Source organism: Oryctolagus cuniculus, chromosome 12 (genome assembly GCF_964237555.1).
Source record: "Oryctolagus cuniculus chromosome 12, mOryCun1.1, whole genome shotgun sequence".
Lineage (NCBI taxonomy): Eukaryota > Metazoa > Chordata > Mammalia > Lagomorpha > Leporidae > Oryctolagus > Oryctolagus cuniculus.
In genome coordinates this window covers 95,816,287-95,842,387 of record NC_091443.1, presented here as the reverse complement: position 1 = coordinate 95,842,387, position 26,101 = coordinate 95,816,287, and the positions used below count along the sequence as shown (strand labels likewise).

At 47.3% G+C, this 26,101-nt stretch overlaps 2 protein-coding genes and 1 long non-coding RNA gene across 3 annotated transcripts in view; all 3 read left to right on the top strand.

Annotated features, from left to right (window-relative positions):
• Positions 1–26,101, top strand: part of LOC103346435 (neuroblastoma breakpoint family member 4) — a 1,612,367-nt gene that overhangs the window by 1,285,489 nt on the left and 300,777 nt on the right. The window lies entirely within an intron of this gene.
• Positions 1–26,101, top strand: part of LOC138844805 (trafficking protein particle complex subunit 9-like) — a 315,342-nt gene that overhangs the window by 128,970 nt on the left and 160,271 nt on the right. The gene's annotated exons all lie outside the window — the stretch shown is intronic.
• LOC127485587 (neuroblastoma breakpoint family member 6-like protein) lies at positions 1,863–7,428 on the top strand. The gene is made up of 5 exons (XM_070053454.1): positions 1,863–2,025; positions 3,608–3,710; positions 4,478–4,683; positions 6,256–6,310; positions 7,152–7,428. Exons 1-5 carry the CDS (start codon positions 1,863–1,865, stop codon positions 7,426–7,428), a joined length of 804 nt encoding a protein of 267 aa, XP_069909555.1.

Sequence of the window (26,101 nt, the reverse complement as noted above, 5' to 3'; positions counted from 1 at the left end):
CAAATTACATCAGTCAAAGACCCTAATCTCATACTTCTCTTGGACATCTCAAAGAATCTGAAATCCTCGATGATAGGAGTTGTGTTGCATATAGGAAAGAAAGCTTGCAGATGCCTCCATATTTTGGTCCTAGTAGCCCATGAGGCACATATATGCCCTGGAAAATGATGCTGTAATAAGTGCTGCTCCCTTTATTCACTGGCCACTCTGCCAGAACCAGAGAACATGTTCATTTAAATATGGCCAGAGGAGTCATTTCCTGTCCCTCTTCTTTGGGACATTGTACTTTCATGATCATCTCAAGGATTGTGATGAAAGTGAAATGTTGTCATTTGTACAGTGCTTTGCCAAATGCTGGGTATAAATTCACCAAGAAGTTGTCACTGTTACTTTGTTTTTATTAACACTACCCTAAATCCACCCCTGTACAATGTAAAGTAGGACATGTAATCTTGTGATGCTTTAGTTTATGATTTTTAAGATTAAGAATTTGATGAATAATTATTTCTGCCATAGAATATGAAGATCAAAGACAGCTGAAAATGAATTTCTTCATACCTTTGATTCATCTCAGAAACTGATATCTTACACATTAGAGTGGGAAGATGCTGAGGGGTTCAGGACCAGCCTCATTAGTGGAATTCAGCTACCATTCAATAGGACTTAGCCAATAAGAAAATTTATCAGGCAATGTTACATAAAAACTGCAGATGGATCCTGTTCAATATGTAGATAAACTGAATGCAAATATGAAAAGAATACCATCAGATTTGCAAGTTTTCCCACATGGATGTTCACTGTGTATTGGGGGATGGGGGTTCACATCAACTATTTGTGTCAGTTGATATCTTGAAAAGGCTCTTGTGGGGCTCGAATGAAACCCGTAAGTGTCAAGTGTAAAGTGTCCGTCAAGTGATGGTGAAACAGGGCAGGCCCACTTAGAGGAAGACACTGAGGATGTAAGGGCATCTAACTGGCTTTCAGTTGAATGAAATGCCCATGTGCTGCCCCTGTCAGGGCAAAGCCAGCACAACCCTTGAGTGCAACAGAAAGTCTACTGAGATGGGATACAAAACATTTAAAAGTGAACCCTTGGCTTAGTGTTTTGCTGTGCTTTTGTTCCTAACAGATTATTGGGTCTAAGAAGCTGAAGAGTCTGAGAAGAACATCATGGCAGTTTATAATTCAACATCTCTCAGTGGTGGAAAAGCCTTGTGGTCTCTTTTGACATAAAGAAAAGTTGGAGTGACTTTATGACAACCCTTAAAGTAAAAATTGTTAGGAAATGAGTCCTGCCTTAATCTTTTAGAACAGAGGAATGAGAAATATGCTTAGACACTTTTGGGAAAAGGTAGGACTGTGGTTTCAGCCAGGGGTACACAACTGTGGAGGCTGTGTTGAGTGGGTGGTCCCCTTAAGACGTTAAGAGGTGGTCCCCTTAAGACTTTCAGAGGTGGTCCCCTTAAGACTTTAAAAGGACCAATCAGGCTTGTGCATCAGCCAGGTGGCCTAGGCAACTGGAAGGCAGTGGCTCCCAAGATTCCATGACACCCCCGGTGTTTTGATTCTGTGACAGTAACTGCCAAGTTACCTGGAAGTGAAGCCCTACTTCTCTCACTCTGTCAGATGTTGAGCAATAAGCAGGAGCTTATGCTCTGAGCTCTGGCACCTGACTGAATCGAGATTAAAGGCGTTAAAGTGTTGTGGGGTGTTTCCTAACAGTAAGTTGGGAGGTACAGTTATCTACAGTTATCCTCATCTATCAGTCCTACTGAAAGAGGTTTCATTTTCTTTAACTCCTCTTTTTCTTGGGTGTCTTCTTCCTAGTCCCTGGATATACTCATTTTGCTACAAGCATCGATATGGCACTGACTCTCAGTCCCTCACTTGACGTGAGGGTAGAAACCAGTGAGCAATTAAGCTCTCAACTGGCAAAGAGCCAACGAGAATCAAAAGAACTGAAGGAGAAGCTTCTTAGAGCTGAGGCTAAGGCCTACCTCCTGGCAAAGCACCTGCAGGACCACAGTAAGTTCGTTCTTTTCCCTGTGTTTAATGTTTTATTTCTAAAAAAGAAATATAAATAAAATAGAGAAATTTGTTAATATAGATTGAATGGGAGGCACAGCATTATTCATGTTCCCATTCCACAATAAGTTCTATAGGTTCAGTGTCACCGAAATGATGAGTATTTGATGTCACCTCTTGGAGAAATGACCTGTTTGCTAACCTTGATCCTTCTCTTCTCTCTACCAAATAAGTTACATAGCTACCATGCTCTGAGAAGGATTAGCGTTAGTAGTTGCAGCATCAGTTGGTTGTGCAGGAATAACTGAGGCACAAGTTCAGCCAATTTTCCACATTTTCACTGAGCTGTAGGGTGGGAATTCTGACACTGTCCCGCTCCAGCTGAGTCACTTTGCCAAGTCCCTTCAGGTGCATTTGAACTCTTCTTCGCTCATTTGCTGCCAATGTAGTATTTTCTCAAATGTTATTTTAAATCTTTATCCAATAAATTGGTGGGAATTATATACTACTATAGCTTTGGTGTTTCTGTGACTACTTTAGAGTTACTTAACATAAGTGAAGATGAGCATCTTTTGATTTGATTATTGTATATAACTCTTGTCTATTCTCTGGCTGGATTATGGTCCACTTATACTTTATTTCTTGAACTGTTTATTAAGTAGAGCCATTAAGCCTTTGGTAGTAGTATAAATGAAAAATACATTATATGGGGCCAGCGCTGTGGCATAGCAGGTAAAGCCACCACCTGCAGGTGTTGGTTTGAATCTGGCTGCTCCACTTCTGATCCAGCTCTCTGCTATGGCCTGGGAAAGTAGTCTAAGATGGCCCAAGAGCTTGGACCCCTGCACCTGTGTGGGAGACCTGGGGGAAGAACCTAGCTCCTGGCCTCAGGTTGGCACAGCTCCAGCCATTGTGGCCGTTTGTGGAGTGAGCCAGTAGATGGAAGACTTAGCTCTCTCTCCCTGCCTCTGAATCTCTATAACTCTGCCTTTCAAATAAATGAGTAAATCTTTAAAAAAAAGTTAACTGAAAAAATAAGAAATAAAATATTAATATTTAAAAAAAAAAGAAGGGATTAGAAAAAATTCCCTGAGGGGCCGGCACTGTAGTATAGTGGGTAAAGCCACCGCCTGCAGTGCCGGCATCCCCTATGGGTGCCGATTCAAGACCTGGCTGCTCCACTTCCAATCCAGCTCTCTGCTGTGGCCTGGGAAAGCAGTAGAAGACGGCCCAAGGCCTTGGGCCCCTGCACCCATGTGGGAGACCCGGAAGAGGCTCCTGGCTCCTGGCTTTGGATCGGCCAAAGATTGAAAGACCTCTCTCTCTGTCTATCTGCTTCTCCTTCTCTCTGTGTAACTCTGGCTTTCCAAAAAAATATATAAAGCTTTTTTTAAATCCCTGAACAAATATAAATAAAATGGAGATTATAAGTGTCCTGTCCCTGGGAGCTAAAGAAACAAAGAGGAGGAAATTCACACCAAGAGCTTGATGGTGTAGCTCCACTTCCTGACAGACAGTGACCTTAGCAGCCCGCTCACCTTTCCACTGAGGCAGGTGTATGTGTGTGCGTGTCTTTCCTCAGATTGTGAAGAGTATGAAGATCTAATTGAATCAATGCTGAGGGAGAATCCACAGTTCCTGGAGGGGCAGCTGGCAGAGGAGCTGCTACCTGCAGAGAATCTCAAGTAAGGGGGCTCTCTCGGGTGGGCAGGTGGAAAGGTGAATGCATCTCTCAAGTGGGGCAGCTCAGCTGGGGAACCAAGAACTGATGTGGCCAGGAGAAGGGCAGGGATTTACATGGTGGGCTGACCCCTCAGCTTTATAAAGCAGGCAGACAACAGAGAAATCACCAAATTGTAGGCTGCAGTGGCTATTTAGAACCTCTTTTTGACTTGAAAAACGAGGCACTTATTGACTTGAAATTCACATACAAAATTGAAGAAAGCGAACCACACAGAGACGTTTTATATCCACACAGTGCTGTAGGATCCTCTCCTCATTAACTGTGTCTCCATCACCTCCTGACCGTGGATGCTGTCCTAGATTCTCCCTGTCAGTCGTTATTTCTACCGAAAGCCATTGTGCCTGGCATGTTTCTGTGTCTACCTTTGTGTCCACTCGCTGCACACTGCATTTTTATAAGGAAAGGTCTGTGGCTGGAGTGAGGAATTTAAGGAACATGTTGGTGAGGGAGCTGAGGAAGAACCTTGGTGTTGTTTAGAGAACCAAAAAATCAGCCCAGTGTCTAGTAATCTCGCAAGGTCTGTCTCTCTACTAAAGAGGAATCTCTTGCTCCATCTTTTCCTCTTCCCTACTGTGGGCATTTTCCCACACAGGCAGTGATGCTGCTTAGAGGGCCCTGTGAGCACAGTCTCACCAAATCTCTGCAGAGACACAGAACACACCATGGGGCCATTTCCACCTTGACATTTTCTCTCCTGTCACACCCTAGGAAATGTGGTGTTCAAATTCAAGAGCAGGCCCAAGAGCTGACCCAATTACAGCAGAAGTTACAGGAAGGGAGAGCTCTTTCTCAGCTCATTCATCAAAATCTCCAGGCCCTCCTCACCCTGCAGGACCCTGACAGCTGCCAGAGCTGGCAACTACTCACTGAGCTGCTCAAGCTGACAGAGCACCTTGTTGCCAAACTCAGCACAGGTAAGGTGGCCAAGGCTCTGAGACTTAAGATGGTCTCAAGTTGGCATCCGACTCCACACTTCTTCAAAGAACATTTACCAACAGTCTGTACGTTTGTGTAAACAATTCTGTAAACAGTTCTCTAAACATTTGCGGCCATTTTTGGTCAGGGTACTTGTGTAGGAACAAAGAGTGGGAAATGCAGAGCTTTGAAGGTCCCAGGGCTGCAGAGATCTCCTCCCTGATGCAATTGGCCTTGAAGCAGGAGGCCGCATCCTCTAGCTTTCTTTTTTTATGCTTGGATTTCCATTTTATTTCCATTGAAATACACTTACCTTTTTATAAAGATTGATTTTTTATTTTATAGGCAGAGTTATGGGGATGCGGGGGGACAGAGAGAAATTTACTGTTGAATTGATAGTATATACAGACTTTTCTAAACCCAGATCTGGGATTTTCTTTTTTTTCCCCCAGAGAAACCTTTTGGGGAACGGGAATAGGAGAGGGAGAAGGTGGGGTGGGAGCTTCAGTGAGGCTCCTGATGCTTCCTTCACCAGGGAGGCAGCCATGCACGGTGTCAGAGGTCTTTGCTCCCTAGCAGGGCAGGCAACCGTTTGCCAGAGCACATGTCCTGCCCATGTGTCTCTATCCCTGTGACTCAATCTCAAGCTCTGTCACCGCCAGAGAAGGTGGGGTGGGAGGGTGGGTATGGAGGGAAGAGTTACTGTATTCCCTCCAGTTTCAAAACACAGGAGAGAGGATGTGACTGGAGGCAGCTTGTGAGAGGTAACAAAAGCCACAGTGCAAGAGTGGAAAGTCTCGGCTGCTCCTCAGCGTGTTTTCACACACGTGTGACAGATCTTTTGTGGATTTCAATCTCCTTGTCTGTAGAGTGTCAAATAATCTGTTTCACAGTAGAAGTAACACTATGGCCATCTCCTGTGGGATATTCACACCCTGGTAACACTCCCTGACAGCCATAGCCCCCTGCATTTTGCAGCTACCTCTGGATTTCAGCCTAGCAAACCATGTGGCCTTTCTCTTCCCTGATGAAGTTGACTGAGCTCCCGAGTTCTCTAGAACACTATGCCATGCCCTCAGTGTTCCATCTTGGGCATTAGGTCTGACTGGAGCCACTAATGCCCTACACTCTCTGGGTGGCCACAGAGATCCTGGTGGACCAGAGGCTCTGTAGAACTCACACTTCCACCCAGTAGCAGTACACAGAGTTCACTGTCCATTCAGTCTCCAAGACAATGAAGAGCAAATTCGCATTTGGCTGTTCTCAACCCAACAGCCAGGTAGCCTATTGCTGGAGCTGATGTTGTTGGGGGCCAGATGATCTTAGGGTTTCCAGAAAATGAGGCCACGGGAGATGTGGGTAACATCCTGTTTCAATGGAGAGAATGGGATCACCTGGCTCCAAGGACATATGGTCAGGCCGGGATGGTGGCCTGGAGACACACTGTAGCCTCTGAGGCTGTTGCCAAAGTCCCAGATGTCTCTCATGGAAAAGTAGAAGTCCTGGTGGCGGTAGCTGTGGCGTTGGACCATTTCCTGAAGGTGTCCTTCCTTATCTGACTTGATTTACAGTCAACCAGACATCTGGGAACCAGGAGGAGCCTTATGTGGACTCTCCCCATACCAGGTAGGTCTGCCAGCCCTGTGGACTTTGACTTTGCAGGGATCCCTGAAGTGTCACAGTAGATCCTGGGAGAGACAAAACAGGCTGAGGGAGCCATGGCACTCCCACAGGACCATGTCCTCCTGTCTCAGAAGACAATATTGCATCTTGTCGTGGAGTTGCCCAAAGGGGTTCGCATGGCCTCTTCCACTCACTGCCCAAGAGATAGTCTTAGGGTTGACTCAGACCAAGTGGCCTTTATGTGGAATTCTGGAAGTCACCACAGTTTCCCTGGCTCACAAGAGGAGAGGGCCACTCTCTGGACTACATTCAATTTCTGTCCATGCAAGGGCATTCCATCTGTGGGTGGCACAAAAAGTGATCCATTGAGATCCCAGAGCCAGCCATCAGAAGGCAGAGGGAGCAGTCTGAGGAGTGGGGGTGAGAGAGCCAGAGTGCTGGGGTACAAGACCTCCTCAGCAGGTGTATCTGTCATCATCAAGATATCTGGGGAGTTGATGCCTGAATGGGTCTCAGGGGTGACCCACAGCTTCAGTGAGGCTCCTGGTGCTTCCTTCACTGGGGAGGCAGCCATGCAGGGTGTCAGAGGTCTTTGCTCCCTAGCAGGGCAGGCAGCTGTTTGCCAGAGGACATGTCCTGCCCATGTGTCTCTATCCCTGTGACTCAGTCTTCAGCTTGTCACCGCCAGTCCTCTCAGAGTCACCTTGTGACCAGGGAGTGGGACACCTGCTGGGGCCCATTTTTCCTCTAGCCACAGATGCACTGTTACTGCTTTGGAGGGCGGGCATGAGTTGGTGCTACTCACGTCCCATGTTTGTAAATGTGCCTTATCTCCACACTCCAGCAGGCCAAGTCTCAGGCTGGCCCAGCTGGAGCTTCTCAATGGCCTGCCTAAACCCAGAGTGGGACCCTGGTGGCCCTGTCCTATGGACAACATTGTGGAGGTGGCTTACGATGAGATCTGTGCCAGTGTCTGGAACCTCCAGCAAGAAGAATGCTTCTTCAGGGAAGCCGGCCTTGGCAGTGAGTACCTCTGGGGCAAGGTGATGCTTCGAGCCCCAGGGTTCTCCCCAGTACACAGCCACAGGTCTGCCTTGCAGCCACCAGCCCTAGCTGAGTAACAAGAGCACTGTGTGCTGGAGCAGGGCCCATGGCTTCATGGTAGGAAACACCAGATTACACAGCATGAACACATGTGGAATTTGGGGATCTAAGCATAGTACAGCAACTAGAGTTGGAGTCATGTGGTTGCCCAGAAACACCCCATTAGATAATACCACCTCATGCCCACAGCAGTGTATCCGACCAGCCAGAGGCTTGTCAGCACAATGAGTCTGGCTAAAAACGATGGATGAGACTAAGAGCCTTCAGCAGCAATCTCTTCACAAACTGCTGAAACTTTGTAACCGCTACCAGTTCTGGAAGAATACAGGAGAGTAGGAAAAGATAAACAGGAGCACAGGGCCCAAATGAAATGAACCCAAAAAGCAGAGGGTGTGAAAAACTCCAGTGGTCACTGAGGTCAAGACTGTGGTGAGGCAGTTAGAAATCGAGTTGAATTGATTGTCCATAACAAACCATGAGAAAAAGAAAACCCAAGACATCCCAGTGTGGAGCTGACACTTCCCAGCAAAATAGCAGAGGTCAGATGAATTGACACCCAGTTAATGAAAAATGTGCTGAAAAAAAGAGCAACAGATATCACTACTCACACGTTCTAGTACCTTTGAGTGATACTGCAGAGATATCTCTATGGAGATACGAGGCCTTAACACGTCTACCAATGACCACAGCATTCAGGGAAGCCCTGCCATTCGAAACACCTAGGAGTCCTGTGGGTATCACCAACCCAGCGACTGGCAGGGTAGGCAGGGAGAGTCAAGTATCCCACCTAGCCTGCCATTAGAATTGTGCGTGCCAGGGCTGAATGTTGCTTGTTGGCAGCACGGGGCAAAGATGGGCGCAAAAAACACACTAAGTTGGGGTATAGAGCGCAATAGAGACCCTGAAATGTAGTGGGTGATGGGCGGTCCGAAGACTACCCTGGCAGGCAAGCAAAGCCACTATCTAGATTAAGCGCCTATCTAAACGCCAGCTTCTGAGCCACCAAGACAACCACACTGGGGTATGTACACATCTAGGCTGTGCGTGGGTAAGCCTAGTCCTCAGTGGGGCCTCCCCTGTCTCATTCCATTTGCAGTCGGCCCGACGGCTCTGGATCGGGAGCGGCCTTCCCTAGGTCCTGCCCTGCCCAGGTAGGTCTCCAGACCCCGTGAAGGCCCCGCCCCGGGGCTGGGATCCCGGCAGACTTCCCCGCTATCCCGGGAGGCCCAGGGCTGGGCCGCGTGGTGCCCGCACACCCACTGCCCCCCTCGGCCCCGTGTGTCTGTGGGCCCGGTGGCAGCATGGCCTCCAAGCGTGCGAGTGACACGGAGGTGGCTGTGGCCTGCCCCCACCCCTGGGGAGGCCGTCCCGGGATCCGTGCGGACCCAGTGGCCCCCTAGGACGTCCTGCAGTCCCGGTGGCTGTCCCGCTTTCCACGCGGAGGCTGACCGGAGTCTGGCCCGCAGTCACGACCCAACCACATCACTCAGCCTTCGGTGGGCGGCACGGGGACGGGTCCTCGGGGAATCCCGGGCCACTCCACAGAGGCTGCGGAGGCAGACTGTGGTGGGGGAGGGGTTCTGACGGTGGCCAGAGGGCTGTCCCACCTCGACAAACCAGGTGCATTGGTGGTGCCAGGTGCGGCCTGGGCAGTCGATGCGTGCTGCAGAGCTCCTGCGAGGGTCCTGGAGTGCTTTGGGCGGGGTCAGAGCTCTGGGGTCCGAGTCCATTGTCTGCCTGGCCCCGGGCCCGGGCCCGGCCCGGCCGTGCCTGCGGCTCAGTCCGCGGCTGTCTCCAGCAACCCCTGCAGAGCTGAGAGCTGGCCTCTGGCGGGGGACGAGGACCGCCTCTGGGGCCCACGTGCCCATAGCCACGCACGCACTGGCTTCCCTGGGCCGGCAGGCAGGGCCCGGGGGTCGACCACCTGCCGCGTTGGTGACCCTGCTGTGGTTTTCCTTCCCACCCCAGCGGGCCCGAACTCGAGCTGCCCTGGCTGGGACAGTTCCCTGTCCCATGTGCAGCCATCGCGGGACCCCGTTGGCCGTGTCCTGCGGCCGGGCACGTGGCCGTGGTGTACCTCCAGGTCTGTGACAGCGCCTGGGGCCTCCGGCGGGAGGAATGCCACATCTTCCAGACCATAGACATGTTCGGTGAGTCCTCCCGGGGCAAGGTGTCCCCGCTGAGCCACTGGGGCTCATCCCTGGACAGCGTCAGTCTTCCTTCGCGGAGCCAGCCGCGAGGCTGAGTCCCGGGGCACAGGGCCGCCTGAAGCGGGGGGGCGGGTGGAGGGGGGGGCCGGCACACAGGGCCCAGGTCTTCTGAGACCCCATGGGTGGTGGGTGTGAATGAAGCATATCCACGTTCACTGCGGTGTCCGGGTCGGGCCTGCCTCTGGGGTGTGGGTCACACTGTTTGGCCCCGCCTGACACGCAGCCTGCCAGGTCCCGCGGGGCACGTCGTTGCGGCCCCAGAGGCTATTCCAGGGCAGGGCCAGCGCCCGCAAGCCTGCGCGCTTCAGGCTGGCTAGGAAGAGGGGGCCACGCCAGCAGCCTTCAGCCTGCTTCCTTCCCAACCCGCAGACAGCCCCTGAAAGCCGCAGCTCCCAGCTGTGGCAAGCAGACAAGTGGTCCCTGGCTTTCGCATCAGCTGGCGGAGCGCCGAGCACCAGAGCACTCTGGAATGCTCTGCGTGCCCTGGGTGTTCCGTGTGCCAGGGGGAGGCCTGAGTCGCCGGCCTCGACGCCTCTCCCAGTGACCACAGCATTCTGGGAAGCCTGGCAATTGAGAGACCCAGGGATCCGGTGGGTGTTGGGTGTCCCCTTCCCAGCGACTGGCTGGCCTGGCAGGGAGAGTCCACTGACTTGTCTACGCTGCCATTGGAGTTGTTTGCCAAGATCAGGGTTAGATTTCTGCTGTCCGCAGCCCAGGGCATAGATGGGCGCCCCAGGACAGTGAGCTGGCCTTGGACTTGTTTGATTTCCTCGAGTTTGAGTCAAACTGTTTGTCCCTAATACACACCCTCCCAGTTCCAGGCGTGTTTTAGTGGCCCCAGTTGCTATTCCAGGTCAGGTGGGTGAATGCTTCTGTTTTTCGTACTCGGTTATTCCTTTGGCCTTGAGTGGCGTTTTGGAGTTCCCACCAGCAGACACCTGGTCTCTGTCTTTCCTGTCTGCTCGCCTAGCACGTAGCACTGGAGCTTTGTTGTACCCTCTGAGTGCGCTGGTTGTTCTTGGGCAGGCATCAGGTGTGAGTCCCTGGCCTTTATACCTCCTTCAACTAGCACAACATTCTAGTTTCCTTGGCACTCGGGACAGCCAGGGGACCAGTGGATGTCCCTTCTCAGTGACTGCCAGAGCCAACTTGGAGAGTCCCACAGGACAGAACCAACAGGGACCATTCAAATTGTTTGGATCAGGGCTGAATTTTGGGTGTTTGCTGCCCAGTGCAGAGATGGGTGTCCTCAATGTGACCTTCCATGTTTGATTTTTTTTTTACAAGCAGCCCGATGGCTCTAGATCGGGATCAACCTTTCCTACAACCTCCCCTGCCCAGGTAGGTCTACTGACCCTGTGAACACAGATATATCTGGGATCCCAGCAGACTTCCTGCAGATTCTGTGAGGCACATTGATTTGGTTTGTGATTTGATCACACCTTCCTTTGCCCACATCTTTTTGTGTCAGGTGGCAGCATTTCTTCCCTGTATGGCTCTCTCCACTGAGGTTCCTTTTGCTTCCTCCGTCTGTCTCGTGGAGGTGGTCCTGGGGTCTCTTCAGACCCAGTGTGCCCTAGGGAATTCCTCCATCTGGGTGACTGTCCTGGTTTGCACATGGAGACTGAGCTTCTTCTGGGCTTCAGTCACTTCCAGTTACCATCACTGCATTCCTTCCATGGATGCTGCACTAACGTAAACTAGGAGATTCTTGTTCCAATCAACAAAGACCTAGAAAGCTTCCTGCGATGTGCGAGGGAATGGAAGTCCGTTAGCCCAGGGCACACTTACTCCTCAGTGAGCGAATTTGTCATTTTGTGGCCTCGGGACTTGATCGTTTCCCCACATTTGGTGACCCACAGCTCCTGTGAAGGAGGTCCTCGGGCTTCATTTGAGAGTTTGGGCATCAGAGCCTCAGAGCTCTGGGTTCCAAATTTCTGGTCTCTCTGGTCCTCTCTCTCCCTGTGGTTCATTTTCCAACTTCTTTCTGCTAGCCCTCGGGGAGCTGCTCTGTGATCAGACAGAAGACCACTGCTAGAGGGACCCCATTTTTACTTTAGCCATGGATGCACCTAGTCTCCCACGGAGGGCAGACACGGGTCAGCCATAGTCCACTTTCTGAATTTGTGAACCTGATGTGCCTTGCCACCCCAGCAGGCCAGAACTCGTGGTGCCCCAGCTGGAGCAGTTCAATGTCCTATGTGAAGCCAACGCAGGTCGTCCCTGTTGGTTGTGTCCTGTGGTCAGTCTCATGGTCAGCCACCAGTTTTGTTCTGGCATCTCAGACTTCAAGCATGAGGACCAGCTGTGCCGTGCCGTTGGCCATGATGGTAGTACTCCCATGGAAAGGTGCTCCTTTGAGCCTCACAGTGTCTCTCTAGTTCATAGCCATGTGTCCACCCTGCTGCCGCTTGTCCTGAATCAGTATGGGAGAATGTGATGGGCTGAAGCAAGGCACCGTGCTCAATGGTGTGAGTCCCCAGCTTGTAGCATCTGGAGTATCTCTGTGGTCAGTGCGGGTCTGCTGGTTGGTTCAGCCCCTGGACTTTGAGTTATACCTGTATCCCCTGAGATCTCCACCATGAGTTCATTTCATGTCATGTCATCCTATGCACCTCCTCCATCAAGAGTTGTGGAGTTGTGAGGCCCAAGGCCTCTCCTGTGTGACATTCATGCACTGGTGTCTCTCACTTGGTTGATTCCTTGATTCTTAGGTCTTGCCTGGCTCCACTTGACTGTGCTCTCAGGTCATGGTACCCAAGGCAGGTGAAGCAACATCACACTGGCCTCTGGGCCTCCCACAGGTGAGGCACCATTGAGGTACCTGTCTGGACTGTGGTGTAGGAGCAAAGAACATATGTGCCAATTGCTGTCTCCCCTGAGATTCATGCCCTGGATGGCACTCCCTTCTGGCCATGGTCCCAGGTGTCCTCATCCACCTCTGGCTCCTAGAAATCCCTGAAGCAAACCATGTGGATGACTAAGCTCATGAATCCTCTAGAAAGCTTACCCAATCGTCAGTGTTCCACCACCCACCACCAGGCTCTGTGTTTAAACCCTCGGCCTGAGAGGGCCTGTTGATGTATAAGGTTTCTGGGTGGCTCCAGAAGTCCCAGTGGACCAGAGGCTCTATAGACTTGATGGCTCTGTTTAGTGGCAGTATACACACACAAAATGGTGTGCCGCCGGCACCTGAACACCGGATAGGAGAGGACTGGATTTCAGCCTTGCCTCCCGGAGGCCACTGAAGCTACTGGTGGTTGTGACATGGGGGGGTGGGGGGTTCTTAAGGTAGTCTAAGGGTTTGCACAGACCCAGGACAGAGTAAGTGTACGTGATATCCTGCCAAAACACAGAGAAACTAAGAGAGTGGGATCCCCTGGCTCCCAGGAAGGTAGACTAGCTGGTGTCTTTATGGTTTACCCTTTTGTGGTCCTCACTGTGGTAAAACAGGTTAAGCCACCACCTACAACACTGGCATCCCATTGGGTATCAGTTTGTGTCCCAGCTGCTTCAACTTCAACTAATGGCCGCTCTTTCTCTCTCTCTCTCTCTAACTCTGCATTTCAAAAAATAAATAAATAAATAAATCTTTAAAAAACAAAAAAACTGGCTGGCGCCGCAGCTCAATAGGCTAATCCTCTGCCTGTGGCGCCAGCACACCAGGTTCTAGTCCCAGTCAGAGCGCCAGATTCTGTCCCGGCTGCTCCTCTTCCTGTCCAGCTCTCTTGCTGTGGCCCGGGAGTGCAGTGGAGGATGGCCCAAGTGCTCCCTGCATCTGCATGGGAGACCAGGAGAAGCACCTGGCTCCTGGTTTCGGATCAGCGCGGTGTGCTGGCCACAGCACACCGGCCGCAACAGCCATTGGGGGGTGAACCAACGGAAAAGGAAGACCTTTCTCTCTGTCTCTCTCTCTCACTGTCCACTCTGCCTGTCAAAAACAAACAAACAAAAAGACTTACCTTTTTTTGCCTCCCTTGATATTCCTGAATCAGACACTCACTCTCCCAATGCATGTAAATTTACCTGTAGCATTCCAGTCAGACACTGTGTGACACAGTTACTTGTACTGGGATCTTAATGTGCCTTTTACTGTCTGATTTTTATTTGTAGTGTACCAGATGTATGAAGAGAAGGTAGCAGGTTATCTTGGTCCTAACAAACCCAAGTAAGTCTCCAACTTCTGTTACTGCTTACTTTGTTTCAACACTTGGGGAATCTAACTCCAGGGAGAAAACAGCATGTGTTGGGGTGACTCACCATAACCCCTAAGCCCATAGCCGAATGTTTGTAGGAACAAAGTTATTCCTTATCATGTGAGCGACCTGCAAGTTTCCATTGTTTTCCCCACTCTCTCCCTTGGATTAACTACAGGGCAAGCGCAGGTCAACCAGCCTACTCAGGGAGTTTGGTCAGTCCTGGCCACTGCCCTGCCACACTCAAGGCAGGGTGATCCCTTTCTGCCCTCAGCTTGTTGCCCATGTGTATTTTTGCCTTCCACTGATAACACAAAATGAGATGGGACCTGACCTCGTCAGATGGTGGGCAACAGGCTGGGGTGAGAAACCTGGGGTGCTAAAGCACCTCCTCAGCAGGTGCATCTTTGTGACTGAAGCCTGCACACTTCATGCCTTCATTGGTTTCTCACATGACCAGTAGTAGGTTCTGTTTGGCTCATTAGTATCAGTGGAGAGGGTGCCAATGGTGGGTGGCACAGCTTTTTTCCTGAGTAGCTCACTGCCCCTGTCCCTCAGTCTCGGGCTCTGTCTGCACTCCCACTGTGAGGCTTCAGCTTGATCAAGCAGTGAGCCACTGGATGGGCTCCCTTTCCTTTGGTGACAGAACCTTTGCCCTGCTGTTTAAGCCAGGAAGGTCGTGGGAAGATTGCTCCTTTTGTTAATTTCTTATTCCCTTCTGCACCTCCAGGGTCTGTCTGAAGCTGCCCAAACCAGAACAGCCTGAGTTCCTGCTCAGCCCAGTGGCGTGTCCATATCCATCTTTAACCATGCCATCACTTGTGGATTGCACCTGCCGCACTGCTGGCAGTGACTGGGGTCGTGTGCAGGTGCCACACTTCTGCCTGTTTGTTTCTGCTAGTAAGTATTCCCAAGGAAATTTGGCCAAGTTCATAATGATCTCCCTGTGTGAAAACAGGACATGTACCCTACACAGTTCTCCCCTTGCCATTCAGTGTAGTTTTGCACACCGAGCCTAAGGCACATTGTGTTCAGGGAGTTGTACGATAGAGTTAAGGCACCATCATCATTTAGTCTGCAGCCATTGCTTCCTGTTTGTCCAAATTCATGTACACATCACCCAGTATTTACTCTCATGTCTGTACTTAAATCCCTCCTCTCCTTTCAGGTGGCACATTGAAGGCTTGTCCTCAGAAACACTTGAATGGAATACTAGGTTGTCACCTGTCGAAGGTGCCAGTCTCACATGCAGAGTTGTGGGTGAGACTACAGGGATACACCTGTCTTCAAGTCCCAGTGGATCCGCAATTAGCCTCTGGTAGCAATGAGGCCAGGCATAGTGATTCCTCCAGCACCTGCAGCTTTGCAGAAAACATCGATTCAAGAAACCAGTTGTTGTTCCACAAAGGTAAGAAAGAAAAGGGCACAGGAAGCTTCCATTGATACATGGATTTTCACTGTGTATGGGTGAAGGAGACAATTCAGACCCCGTCGTGTTCTCTGAGGGTGAAGTTGAAGTCTGCAGTGCTGTAACATGGTAAAGTGAGCCAATGCCTGATTTTAAGCATCCGCTCTGCCTCCAGGTCATCGGCTTCCCAAATATTTTATGTTGAACTTGGCCAAGTTACTTATCACTGGCATTTATATCTCATCCCCCATTTCAGACTGTGCTATTATTAAGCACCATAATTTCCAGAGTGACTGGCTAAGAATAGCTCAGTATCCTCTTTAGGTGTTTAGTGACTCGTTGTTTAATTTGCATATAGTTGAAGACTAACAAAGTGATCTTGTACTTTTGTTCCACGTGCAAATCAACCATGTTTGTAGTGTAACTTCCCAGGGACTGTCTTTGATAAGACAAGTGACTGACTTACTTTCCCTCCCTCCCTCCCTTCCCTTTTCTATTTATTTTTCCTTTCTCCCTCTGTTGCTCTTTTTTCTCCCTTCTATCTTCCTTCCCTCCCTCCCTTCTTTCCTTTCTCTCTCTCTCTTTCTCTCACTCTCACTCTCTCTCTTTCCTTCTTTCTCTTTCTCCTTTCATTCTTGCTTCCTCAACATTCCCTTCTAAGCCAATTTTCCTCTGTCAGACACTTTCAGCCACAAGGTGAGAGCCATATTCTTGTCAGTGTACATTCTAGGCCCTCATCTTGGTTTCCTGATTAATTCAACTTATTTTCTGGTCCCCTCTCTTTTTTAAATGAACAGGAGCCTTCATACATGAAGTGATCAGGCTCGTTTCTGACTCTTCTGGAATTTATCAGCTCCGCTCATCTCCATAGCATGTCCCAGTTTCTTGCCCACAGTGATCCACTTCTGCTCAGATTTCCTTACAACTGAGCCTTGGACCCTCCTGCCCATCCTACCTGGATCCTGTCCATCCTTTTCCCTGCCTCTATGGTTGCCTGTGGCTTATGTCTGCTGCAGCCTACCTTCTAGAAAGGAGGGGAATGGTGTGCTCAGGAGGAGGAATATGTCTCATGTGACAGTGACCACCAGTTGACTCTTTGGGAGAGGGCTCCTGGCCAGTGCTCAGTGAGAGGCAGGCATACATACTCTCTGCCACATGTGCCATGATACCTTGTCCCTCCCAACTCCTCTTTTCTTCCCCTGATCTTTTACTTCTCCTTGGATTCTCACAGTACCAGCACAGCTCACCCAGTGGCTCAGTCACTCTCTTCCTGTTCACACTCAAGGTCACTCCGTTCCTGTTCACATTCAAGGGATAATTGGCTGAGCAATGGTAGGTTCAAGGCAAGACTTTGCAGTCTAGGGTGCTTTGAAAGGGCTTTGCAGATTTTGACACCAACCATACTGTGCTTTCTATCTGGTGCGTAGCAGGTTGTGTTACTGACAACATATATTTCTCTCACTCTTCCTAAATCTTTTTTTTTTATTTCCAACCTATTGTGAAAGCTGTCAGAATGCAGGAGCCCAAATTTCCAAAACCCCAGTTAAGGTCATTTTTTGATATAGTATGTACACACACACATGACACTGAGAGTGCTTCAGGATGTTCATGGAATGCCATGGGTGTTGTGGCATAGTGGATAACTACCCCTTTGGGCTGTCCATATTCTTTGTCAGTGTACCTAGGTACAAATTTGTCTTCTGTCTCTGATCCAGCTCCTTGCTACTGTGTACCCTGGGAGGCAGCCTGTGATGACTCAGTTAGTTGGGTGCCTGCCCTTGATGTGGGAGGCTGAGATAATGTTCCTGGCTCCTAGGTTTGGCCTAGCCCATTCTCAGCTGTTGCAGATATTTGGGGAGTGAAAAAGTACATGGTTGATTCCTCCCTCTCACTCTGACATTCTGTGTAACTGTCACTCTTGGATTTTCATTGAAATGAAAATAAATGGGGCCAGTCTTGTGGCGTAGTTGTTTAATCCTCCACCTGCAGTGCCAGCATCCCATATGGATGCTGGTTCTAGTCCCATCTGCCCCTTTTCCAATCCAGCTCTCTGCTATGGCTTGGTAAAGCAAGATGGTCCAAGTGCTTGGGCCCCTGCTCCCACATGATAAACTGGGAGCAACCATCTGGCTCCTGGCTTTAGACAGGCAAATCTCCAACCATTGCTGCCATCTGAGGAGTGAACCAATGGAAGGAAGACCTTTCTCTGTCTCTCCCTCTGTCTGTAACTCTCCCTCTCAAATAAAAATAAATAAATAAATACATCTTTTTTAAAAAGAAAAAGAAAATAAATGTTTAAAAAGATGTTCATGGAAAATGGAATTAAACATGAGTTCTGTATGTCACAGAAACTTTTTGAAATCCTTGCATTGTGTGGTCATAATATGCATTTCCATAAACTTTCTAAAGAACACTCCAAAATATATTTGTCCTTGTATGTTCCTGAATTCCATGATATATATCATATTATTTTCAGTAATGTTACATATAATATGCTCATATGAAGTGTATAATGATACATGTTTTTCATCTTCTCCAATTTTCCTTATAATTTTGCTCTTGTGGGTTTTCCTATGACTTTTATATAACTCGATTTTTAGGTGACATCTCCATTCCTAGTAGCACAACCTCTGTCTAGTATGATTAGCCCTTGCTTTTGTCCTATGAATCTGAGAACTATTTGTTTTCATTTGCTCCAATTTTCTTAATTTTTTTTTGTCAAATAGCAGTAGGTTTGCCTATTGGCAATCTTATCCTGAAATCATTTCTAAGGCAGGCCAATGATAAGAAAATGCAAAAGCATCTCTATTGGCTTCCCTTGCCCCTTGGACTTTCTTGTCCAAGGTCACTTTGCTTATCCAGTGTCCACCTTGGTGGAAGTGTGTGTCAGAATAAGGTCATATTGGCTGGCGCTGCGGCTCACTAGACTAATCCTCCACCTGCGGCGCCAGCACCCCAGATTTTAGTTCCGGATTGGGCACTGGATTCTGTCCCATTTGCTCCTCTTCCAGTCCAGCTCTCTGCTGTGGCCCAGGAAGGCAGTGGAGAACAGCCCAAGTGCTTGGGCCCTGCACCCGCTTGGGAGACCAGAAGGAAGCACCTGGCTCCTGGCTTCAGATTGGCACAGTGCACTAGGGGTGAACCAATGGAAGGAAGACCTTTCTTTCTCTCTCTCTCTCTCTCTCTCTCTCTCTCTCTCTCTGCCTAACTCTGCCTGTCAAAAAGAAAACAAAAGAATAAGGTCATATAACAGTGGATATTGTTGCCTGTGGTTTCATTTGCAGTGCCTGTTACTGATGGCTATCTTGCGAGCAATCCCAAGCAGGATAATACCACTGAGGGGTCAGCTACCAGCAGCCATGCAAGCCAAGTCAGTGTCCACCCTGTGGGCTCCGATGTCCTAAGAAAAGAGATGATCCAAAGAAAATGCCATTTTAGCAAATGGAGATTATCATACCGTATCCCTGGATTTCGACTTGAGGTGCAGAGGTAATCACAACTGTTATTCTTAGATGCATTTATTCTGTATTGCTCTCTCTATATATGAGTGCTTTACCTCATTTCCCTCCCCCCAATTTTTTCTTTCCCTGATTTGTTCTCTCCATCATCTGCAGTAACTTCTGTCTAGTCTTCCTTCTATTTTCCATTTGTAATGGCAGGGGAATGTGCCCTGGTTCTTGATTTCTTTCAATATAGAGATAGGGAAAGAGTCCAAGATGCAAAGTCGTAGTATTTTATTAGGCCAGTGAGAGAACAAAGGGAGGTGGGAGAAAGCTGCAGAGCTAGATGTCCAGTAGGGGAGTGTAATCATGGGTCTCTAATAGGTACCCTAACTTCAGTTTCATCTGTGTCACTGGTGTGGCCACCAGGACATGGGTGTGGGAGTCACTGGGCTGTGATCTACCTGGGAAGGGGCTGTGGTAGGAGGGGTCCAGCCATTCCATGCATTTTTTGAGCACTGAAGGCACATGATTGGTAGAGGCCTGGTGAGCATGCAAAATGGGAAGCATCATAAGTGGGGGAGAAGGGAAATTCACCAGCTTCCAGAGCATGCCTGTCCCTGCCTAAATCCTCCTATCATTACACATGAATTGCCAACCAGTCACTGTCATTTGCATCTCCTTGGCTGTACTCCAAGCTCTGCTCTTTCCCCATAGCTGCTGTCCTCATTATCCCACTCACAGACCTAGAGTCAAGTTTGCCTTCAGATCCAGTGTTCAAGGGATTACCATGACCCAGTAGCCACACTTCAGGGACACACTCAAGCTACAATGAGGCAGACTTCATTAGATGGTACAATAAAGAGACATTGGTCAAAAGGTAAACTTAAGGGAGGGTGTTATGGCACATGCAGTCAAGCCACGGCTTGGGATGCCTGCATCCGTATTGGTGTGCTGCCTCAAACCCTGGCTACTGTACTTGCAATCTAGCTTCATAGTAATGGTTCTGGGAAAGACATGGATGATGACCCACATATTTGGGTCCCTGCCCCCTAGTTCTGCACTCCTAACTAGTGAATCAGTATATTTAAGTTCTTTCTCCCTCTGTTTCTATTCTTTCACTCTTTGTCTTTCCTTCTGTCACTTTGTCTTTCAAATAAATAAATGAATGCTTTAAAAAAGACAACCCTCTAATATTCACACAAAATATTATTTTCTAAATTAGACATAAGCACAGGGCTTCAAAAAATGTGTAGAGCAAGACAAGCTTAGACATTCTGACTTCTCCTACTAGTTTTGGGTCTGGTTTGCCGCAGTTTTTCTAGATCCTTGAGATGCATTGATAGCTCATTTGTTTGGTGCCTTTCTAATTTCTTGATGTAGGCACCTATTGCTATAGACTTTCCTCTTAACACTTTTTTGCTGTATCCCATAAGTTTTGATATGTTGTGTTGTTACCTTCATTTGCTTCCAGAAAGTTTTTGATTTATCTTTTGATTTCTTCTATGACCCACTGTTCATTCAGGAGCATGTTGTTCAGTCTCCATGTATTTGCATATGCTCTAGGAATTCCCGAGTTGCTAATTTCCACCTTCATTCCATTGTGATCTGAGAAGATGCGTTGTATGACTTGGATTCTTTTGAATTTGCTGAGACTTGTTTTATGGCCTCGTATGTGCTCAATCCTAGAGAACGTTCCATGCACTGCTGAGAAGAATGTACATTCTGCAAGTATAGGATTAAAGGTTCTGTAGATATCTGTTAAATCCATTTGGTTTGTAGTGTCGATTCAATCTGCTGTTTCCTTGTTGATTTTTCTGTCTGGTTGATCTGTCCATTACTGAAAGTGGAGTATTGAAGTCCCCCAATACTATTGTATTGGAGCCTAAGTCTCCCTTTAAGTTCCTTAACATATCTTTTAAATAACCCAGTGCCCTGTAATTAGGTGCATATAAGTTTATAATAGTTACATCTCCCTGTGGAATTGATGCCTTAATCATTATGTAGTGCCCCTCTTTGTCTCTCTTAACAGTTTTTGTGTTACAGTTTATTTTGTCTGATATTAAGATGGCTACACCAGCCCTTTTTTGGTTTCTGTTGGTGTGGAATATCTTTTTCCAACCTTTCACTTTCAGTCTGCATGCACTTTTGTTGGAAAGATGTGTTTCTTGTAAGCAGCAAATAGATGGGTTTTCTTTTTTAATCCATTCAGCCAGTCTGTGTCTTTTAACTGGGGAGTTGAGGCCATTAACGTTCAGTGTGACTATTGATAAGTAGTGACTTTGCCCTGCCATTTTCCCAAAGATATTTCTAATATATACTTTGACTTTCTGTGATCTTTTACTGAGAAATTTTCTTCCTTTACCTTCTTTCGTATTGATGACCGTGTTTCTGTGTTTCTGTGTGTAACACATCTTTAAGCATCTTTTGCAGGGCTGGACAAGTGGTGACACATTCTTTCAGTTTCTGTTTGCTGTGAAAGTTCTTTATTTCACCTTCATTCACAAATGAGAGCTTTGCAGGATATAATATCTGGGTTGGCAGATTCTCTCAGTACTTGGGTTTTTAATTTGTTCTATTGAATTCTTCATTTCATTTCAATTTCTCTTCAATCTCTCAATTTCATGTTCTATTAAATTCCTCATTTCATTTTGATTCTTCAAGATTTCATTTTCACAAGAGAAATTTTCTGTCTTGTCCTTCATGGACTTCAGCAGTTCATGCATTTGTTTTAGATTACATCTAAATATTCTTATCATAAATTTTTTGTTCCATTTCTTGCATTTCTTCCATCTCATCATCTTCTTAATCTTGTATTGGAGTGTCATTTTCTTTTGGGAGCATCATGTTTTCTTCCTTTTTCTTGTTTCCTCGATTTTTCCGTTGTTGTTTGGCATTGTGGAAATATGCTTTGGTTTCTTCTTTTTTTTTCACTATGGTGGCTTTTCTTGTTATACTATGACTCTAGATTAAGTGGACTGTCTGTGGTTGGTGTGGCCAGAGAGCTCTGTTCAGTTCTTCAGGGTTAAGGGTATGCTTAAGGTGACACACCCAGGTTTGGCGTGGTAAATCAATCTCCCTTTCCCCCACCTCTTTCTTTGTCTCTCTCTCTCTTTCTCTCTCTCTCTTTTTAATCAGAAGGGAAGTAATCAGCTGAACACTTCTCCTCGATGGCGATCAGTGCCTGAGCGCTATCCCCAGTGGATACAATATTCATCTGCTCTGTCCCAAGAACCACACAAAAGATCTGTGCAGTCCTCAGTGTAAGCTTAGAATCCCCTGCAATGTCTCTCACTGGGTAGCCAGGGCCGCCCGAGCTTGTGGCATCTCCCAAGGAGACTACTCACATCTCAGCCAAACCATGAGTTCTCCCACACACCCCACACACCCTCCATTGTGGGTTTTTTTTTTTTTTCACAGTCCCGGTTCATAAGTTCCACACATTCACTAGGTCTTAGTCTCTTGTTATTACTCCCCACCAGAGTCAGGTTTTTCCGCTTGGGTGGGCACAGCCCCAAGCTGGTACAACTGTTATGTATGTCCAAAATGGCACCTGCTGTATTGTCTCACTCGCTTTTGTAAGGTGTGTGGAGAGTGAATCGTGTCCATACCATCCCTTTTATTTTTTTCTCTCTTCTAGTTAGGCTTGTGTACTTTCCCCCATGGGGCTACAAGCCTTGTTCCCTCTAGGTTCTTCCTGCTGCTTTTCCACCAGTGTCTCGGGCTACTGTGGTTTTGTCTCACCTCTCTTTCCAGTGCTGGTGCAGAGACAGCAGCTGGGGTCCTGAACCGTGGGAGTCCGTGCCCTCCACGGACTCTAATTCCAGAAGACTTTCCTCTACTGTTTTTTCCCTATCTGTTCCCTAAGACTACACTATCTCCACTTTTAATAAACTGTATTTTCCTGGACTTTCAGTGAGCTCCTTCCCTATTCCATCATCTTGGAACTTCCACCAACTTCTATCTTTTTTTATCACTCAATGCCAATTTCAAATATTCAGGTAAAAATCTCGAAAATGAGATATTTGACATTTTGTGATCTGATGGTTGTTTATAGCCCTTGTCTCTATTGTTAAGGAACATTGTTTTTTTTTTTCTTCTTCTTCTTACTGTTTGTTGAACTCTTACATAGTATAGGATTAATTTTATGAGTATAAAGTAAACTGAAAGTAGATAATTGTAAATCTTGAGAGAGTGAATAAGAGAGGAAGGAGGAGGAAGTATAGGAGTGTGGGCAGGGGGAAGGGTAGGATGGGAAGTCTCACAATGTTCCTAAATCTGTATATATGAAACATATACACCTTGAATAAATTAAAATATAAAAGAGAATGAGTTAGTTATTGAACATGAGACCACAAAATAGAGCAGCTCATTGTAGTGAGTTAACTTGGGGCAAACCCATGAAGATCCAAGAAGATAAGCAAGGCCCAGGCCAATCTTTGCTCCAGTGATTCTAATTGAGAACGAGCCTCCTTGCCTTGGGCAAGTAAAGTGAGAAGGAGAGTGACCTCCCTCAGTCTGTCAGAGGGAAGATGAAAAACTTGAAGGCCAGGGGGGATGAAGTTCATGTTTAATAGATGGAAGGAAAGGAAAGGAATGGGATAAAGTAGGTGAGGACTGCTGAGCAGTTCTAAATGACGCTGTGCTTTTAGTAAACTCTGGGTACACTTTGAACTAGCTTGGATGCTTTGACCCAGTACCCTGGATTCTGTCTTCAATGGACAGGGAAAGGCCAACGTTCAATTTCCTGTCCTCTTGGTTAACTCCCTTGGAGTTTGATTTTATTCCTTTTTCTCCTGGACAAAAGACTTGCCAGATTTCTCTCTAAGGCCTTATTCCTATGTCTATGTACTCAAGGTGACTCAACAGCCTCTTATGACTATTGAAGCCTCCAGATTGGATTTTCTCCTCTCCATTCTTCAGATTTCTAAAAAAGAGCGGGAGACAAGGATTAAGAACAATTCTTATGTCTTTAGTTACATCTCTTTTGTTAAAGGACAGACTGGCCTTGGATGTTTCTGAGATTACCGTTGGCTCACACATCTACTCTATTCCCATAGTCACCTATTCTTCCCTCTGAAACACAGAATTATAATAGTTGAATTTACTGAAGGAGGTCCCTTCACTTTCAACTGTCTTTCTGAATGTGCATGATTGGTGCTAGGAACATCTATCCTTAAGAGATAGGAAAAGACATTGGCAAGACCATGGAGAAGGATTAGGAGGAAAGTGGGTGTTATCACCAGCTTCTAGTTAGAAGAGTGCAGGACTAGGCCAGCGCCGTGGCTCACTTGGCTAATCCTCCACCTGCAGTGCCGGCACCCCTGTTTCTAGTCCTGGTTGGGGCGCCAGATTCTGTCCCAGTTGCTCCTCTTCCAGTCTAGCTATCTGCTGTGGCCCGGGAAGGCAGTGGAGGATGGCCCAAGTGCTTGGGCCCTGCACCCCATGGGAGACCAGGGTGGGCATGGAGGGGGGAGCACCTGGCTCCTAGCTTTGGATCAGTGTAGCGCGCCAGTCATAGCAGCCATTTGGAGAATGAATCAATAGAAGGAAGACCTTTCTCTCTGTCTCTCTCTCTCTCTCTCACTGTCCAATTCTGCCTGTCCATAAAAAAAAAGAAGTGTGCAGGACTCCCATATTCTGCATCACAGGCTGGACTCTAAGTTTAGGGAGGCATTCTACCTTGTAGGTATCATTTTCCCACTTCAGTCAACCTGAAGCTCATCTTCTCCACATGTTTCTCTGTCTCTGGCTTCTGTGACTACTGGGCAGTCCCTCCAGACTCAGCTATCAGCAAGACCTGACCTCTTATTGAATTTCTCTCTCTCTGTCTCCCTCTCAGATATCAGGAACTGCTGGAGCTACAGGGACCTGCACTGGCTACAATGAAAGGGTGCAAGTAAAAGTAGCTTTCCTCATTAATGAGCAACATCTTGATAGAAAATCCAGTCATGTCCTACCCTATCCACTCAAGATTTGTTCTCCATCAGGATGGAAGACATTGTTTCAGTCTCATATTATTGTTACCACCTAAGGACACCTAGGCCTGAGACCTTAACTTGGGCACCTCTCAATTCTCACCACATAAGGAACAAGATCTGGCAACATCCAGGAGTGAGTAACACGCTAAGTCAGACAAGTGTTGCCACCAGCTAGAAACAGAGTTTTTGCTGTTCAGCCTGAATTGAATGAAGAAGCATTTGTCAGAGAACTACAGAATGCTGAGCATTGACCAACGGATGTGGCTTTGACAGAAATTGTCAATGACAACAAAAAGAAGCAGTATTTTTTGCTTAAGGCTTAAAGAGTACGTTATTGTATTCCTTTAGTCCTGTGGAAACAAGAGCATCTCCTCGCCTTGTTGTCACTGACAATGGTGACATTACCTTGTTTTGGAGGGCATGTCAGTTTCTAGCCTCAAGAATTTGACAATTTCCTCATGATTCACTTGGCCCTAAACATTACTCCCAAACAGTACTCCCTGTTACTTCACATCTGGAGGCAAAGCATGGACAGTTTGTCCATCAACATTACGGTCACACTAGGATTGGATATCAAGTTCTACAGTCATTTTTATATGTATCCAAAAGATACTTTACTCTTATATTATCAAAAACCATAGAGACTGGCAATTGAAGAATGTATAGACACTCTATTCTCTATTGCTCTTTCTGCAGAGATTTTGCCACCAATTACTCATCTCTGCCTGGATTGGTACTTATATTCATTTGTGTACATTGGAAATCTTCTATTTTATTATTTCTATATACTAATATTTATTGAATTTCTGTAGTATAAATGAACATCCCTTCTATTATTCCATACCAATAAATATTTTGTTTTGTTTGCTATCATTGTGGTCCTGGTAATTATTTAAATTAAGTATTACAGTCGCCAGCAGCGTGGCTCACTAGGCTAATACTCCGCCTGCAGCACCAGCACGCCAGGTTCTAGTCCTGGTCAGGGCGCTGGATTCTGTCCTGCTTGCTCTTCTTCCAGTCCAAGCTCTCTGCTTTGGCCTGGAAGGGCAGTGGAGGATGGCTCAAGTGCTTGGGCCCTGTACCCACATGGAAGACCAGGAGGAAGCACCTGGCTCCTTGCTTTGGATTGGCGCAGCATGCCAGCCATGGCAGCCATTTGAGGGCTGAACCGATGGAAAGGAAGACCTTTCTCTCTGTCTCTCTCTCTCACTGTCTAACTCTGCCTGTCAAAAAAAAATAAAATAATATAAAATAAAATAAAATAAAAGTATTACAATCAATCCATTACTAACAAGATTGCTTTTGGTGAATATGGATATATTCTTATTTCACTATTTGTGTGATATTATAAATTCTCACCAAGAGTGTGCTCTACTTAAAATATTGGGAGTTTGTTATTATCTTACCTTTTTTTTTAATAGAGAAACACTTTTCCTTTGACATTAGAGTGAGCTA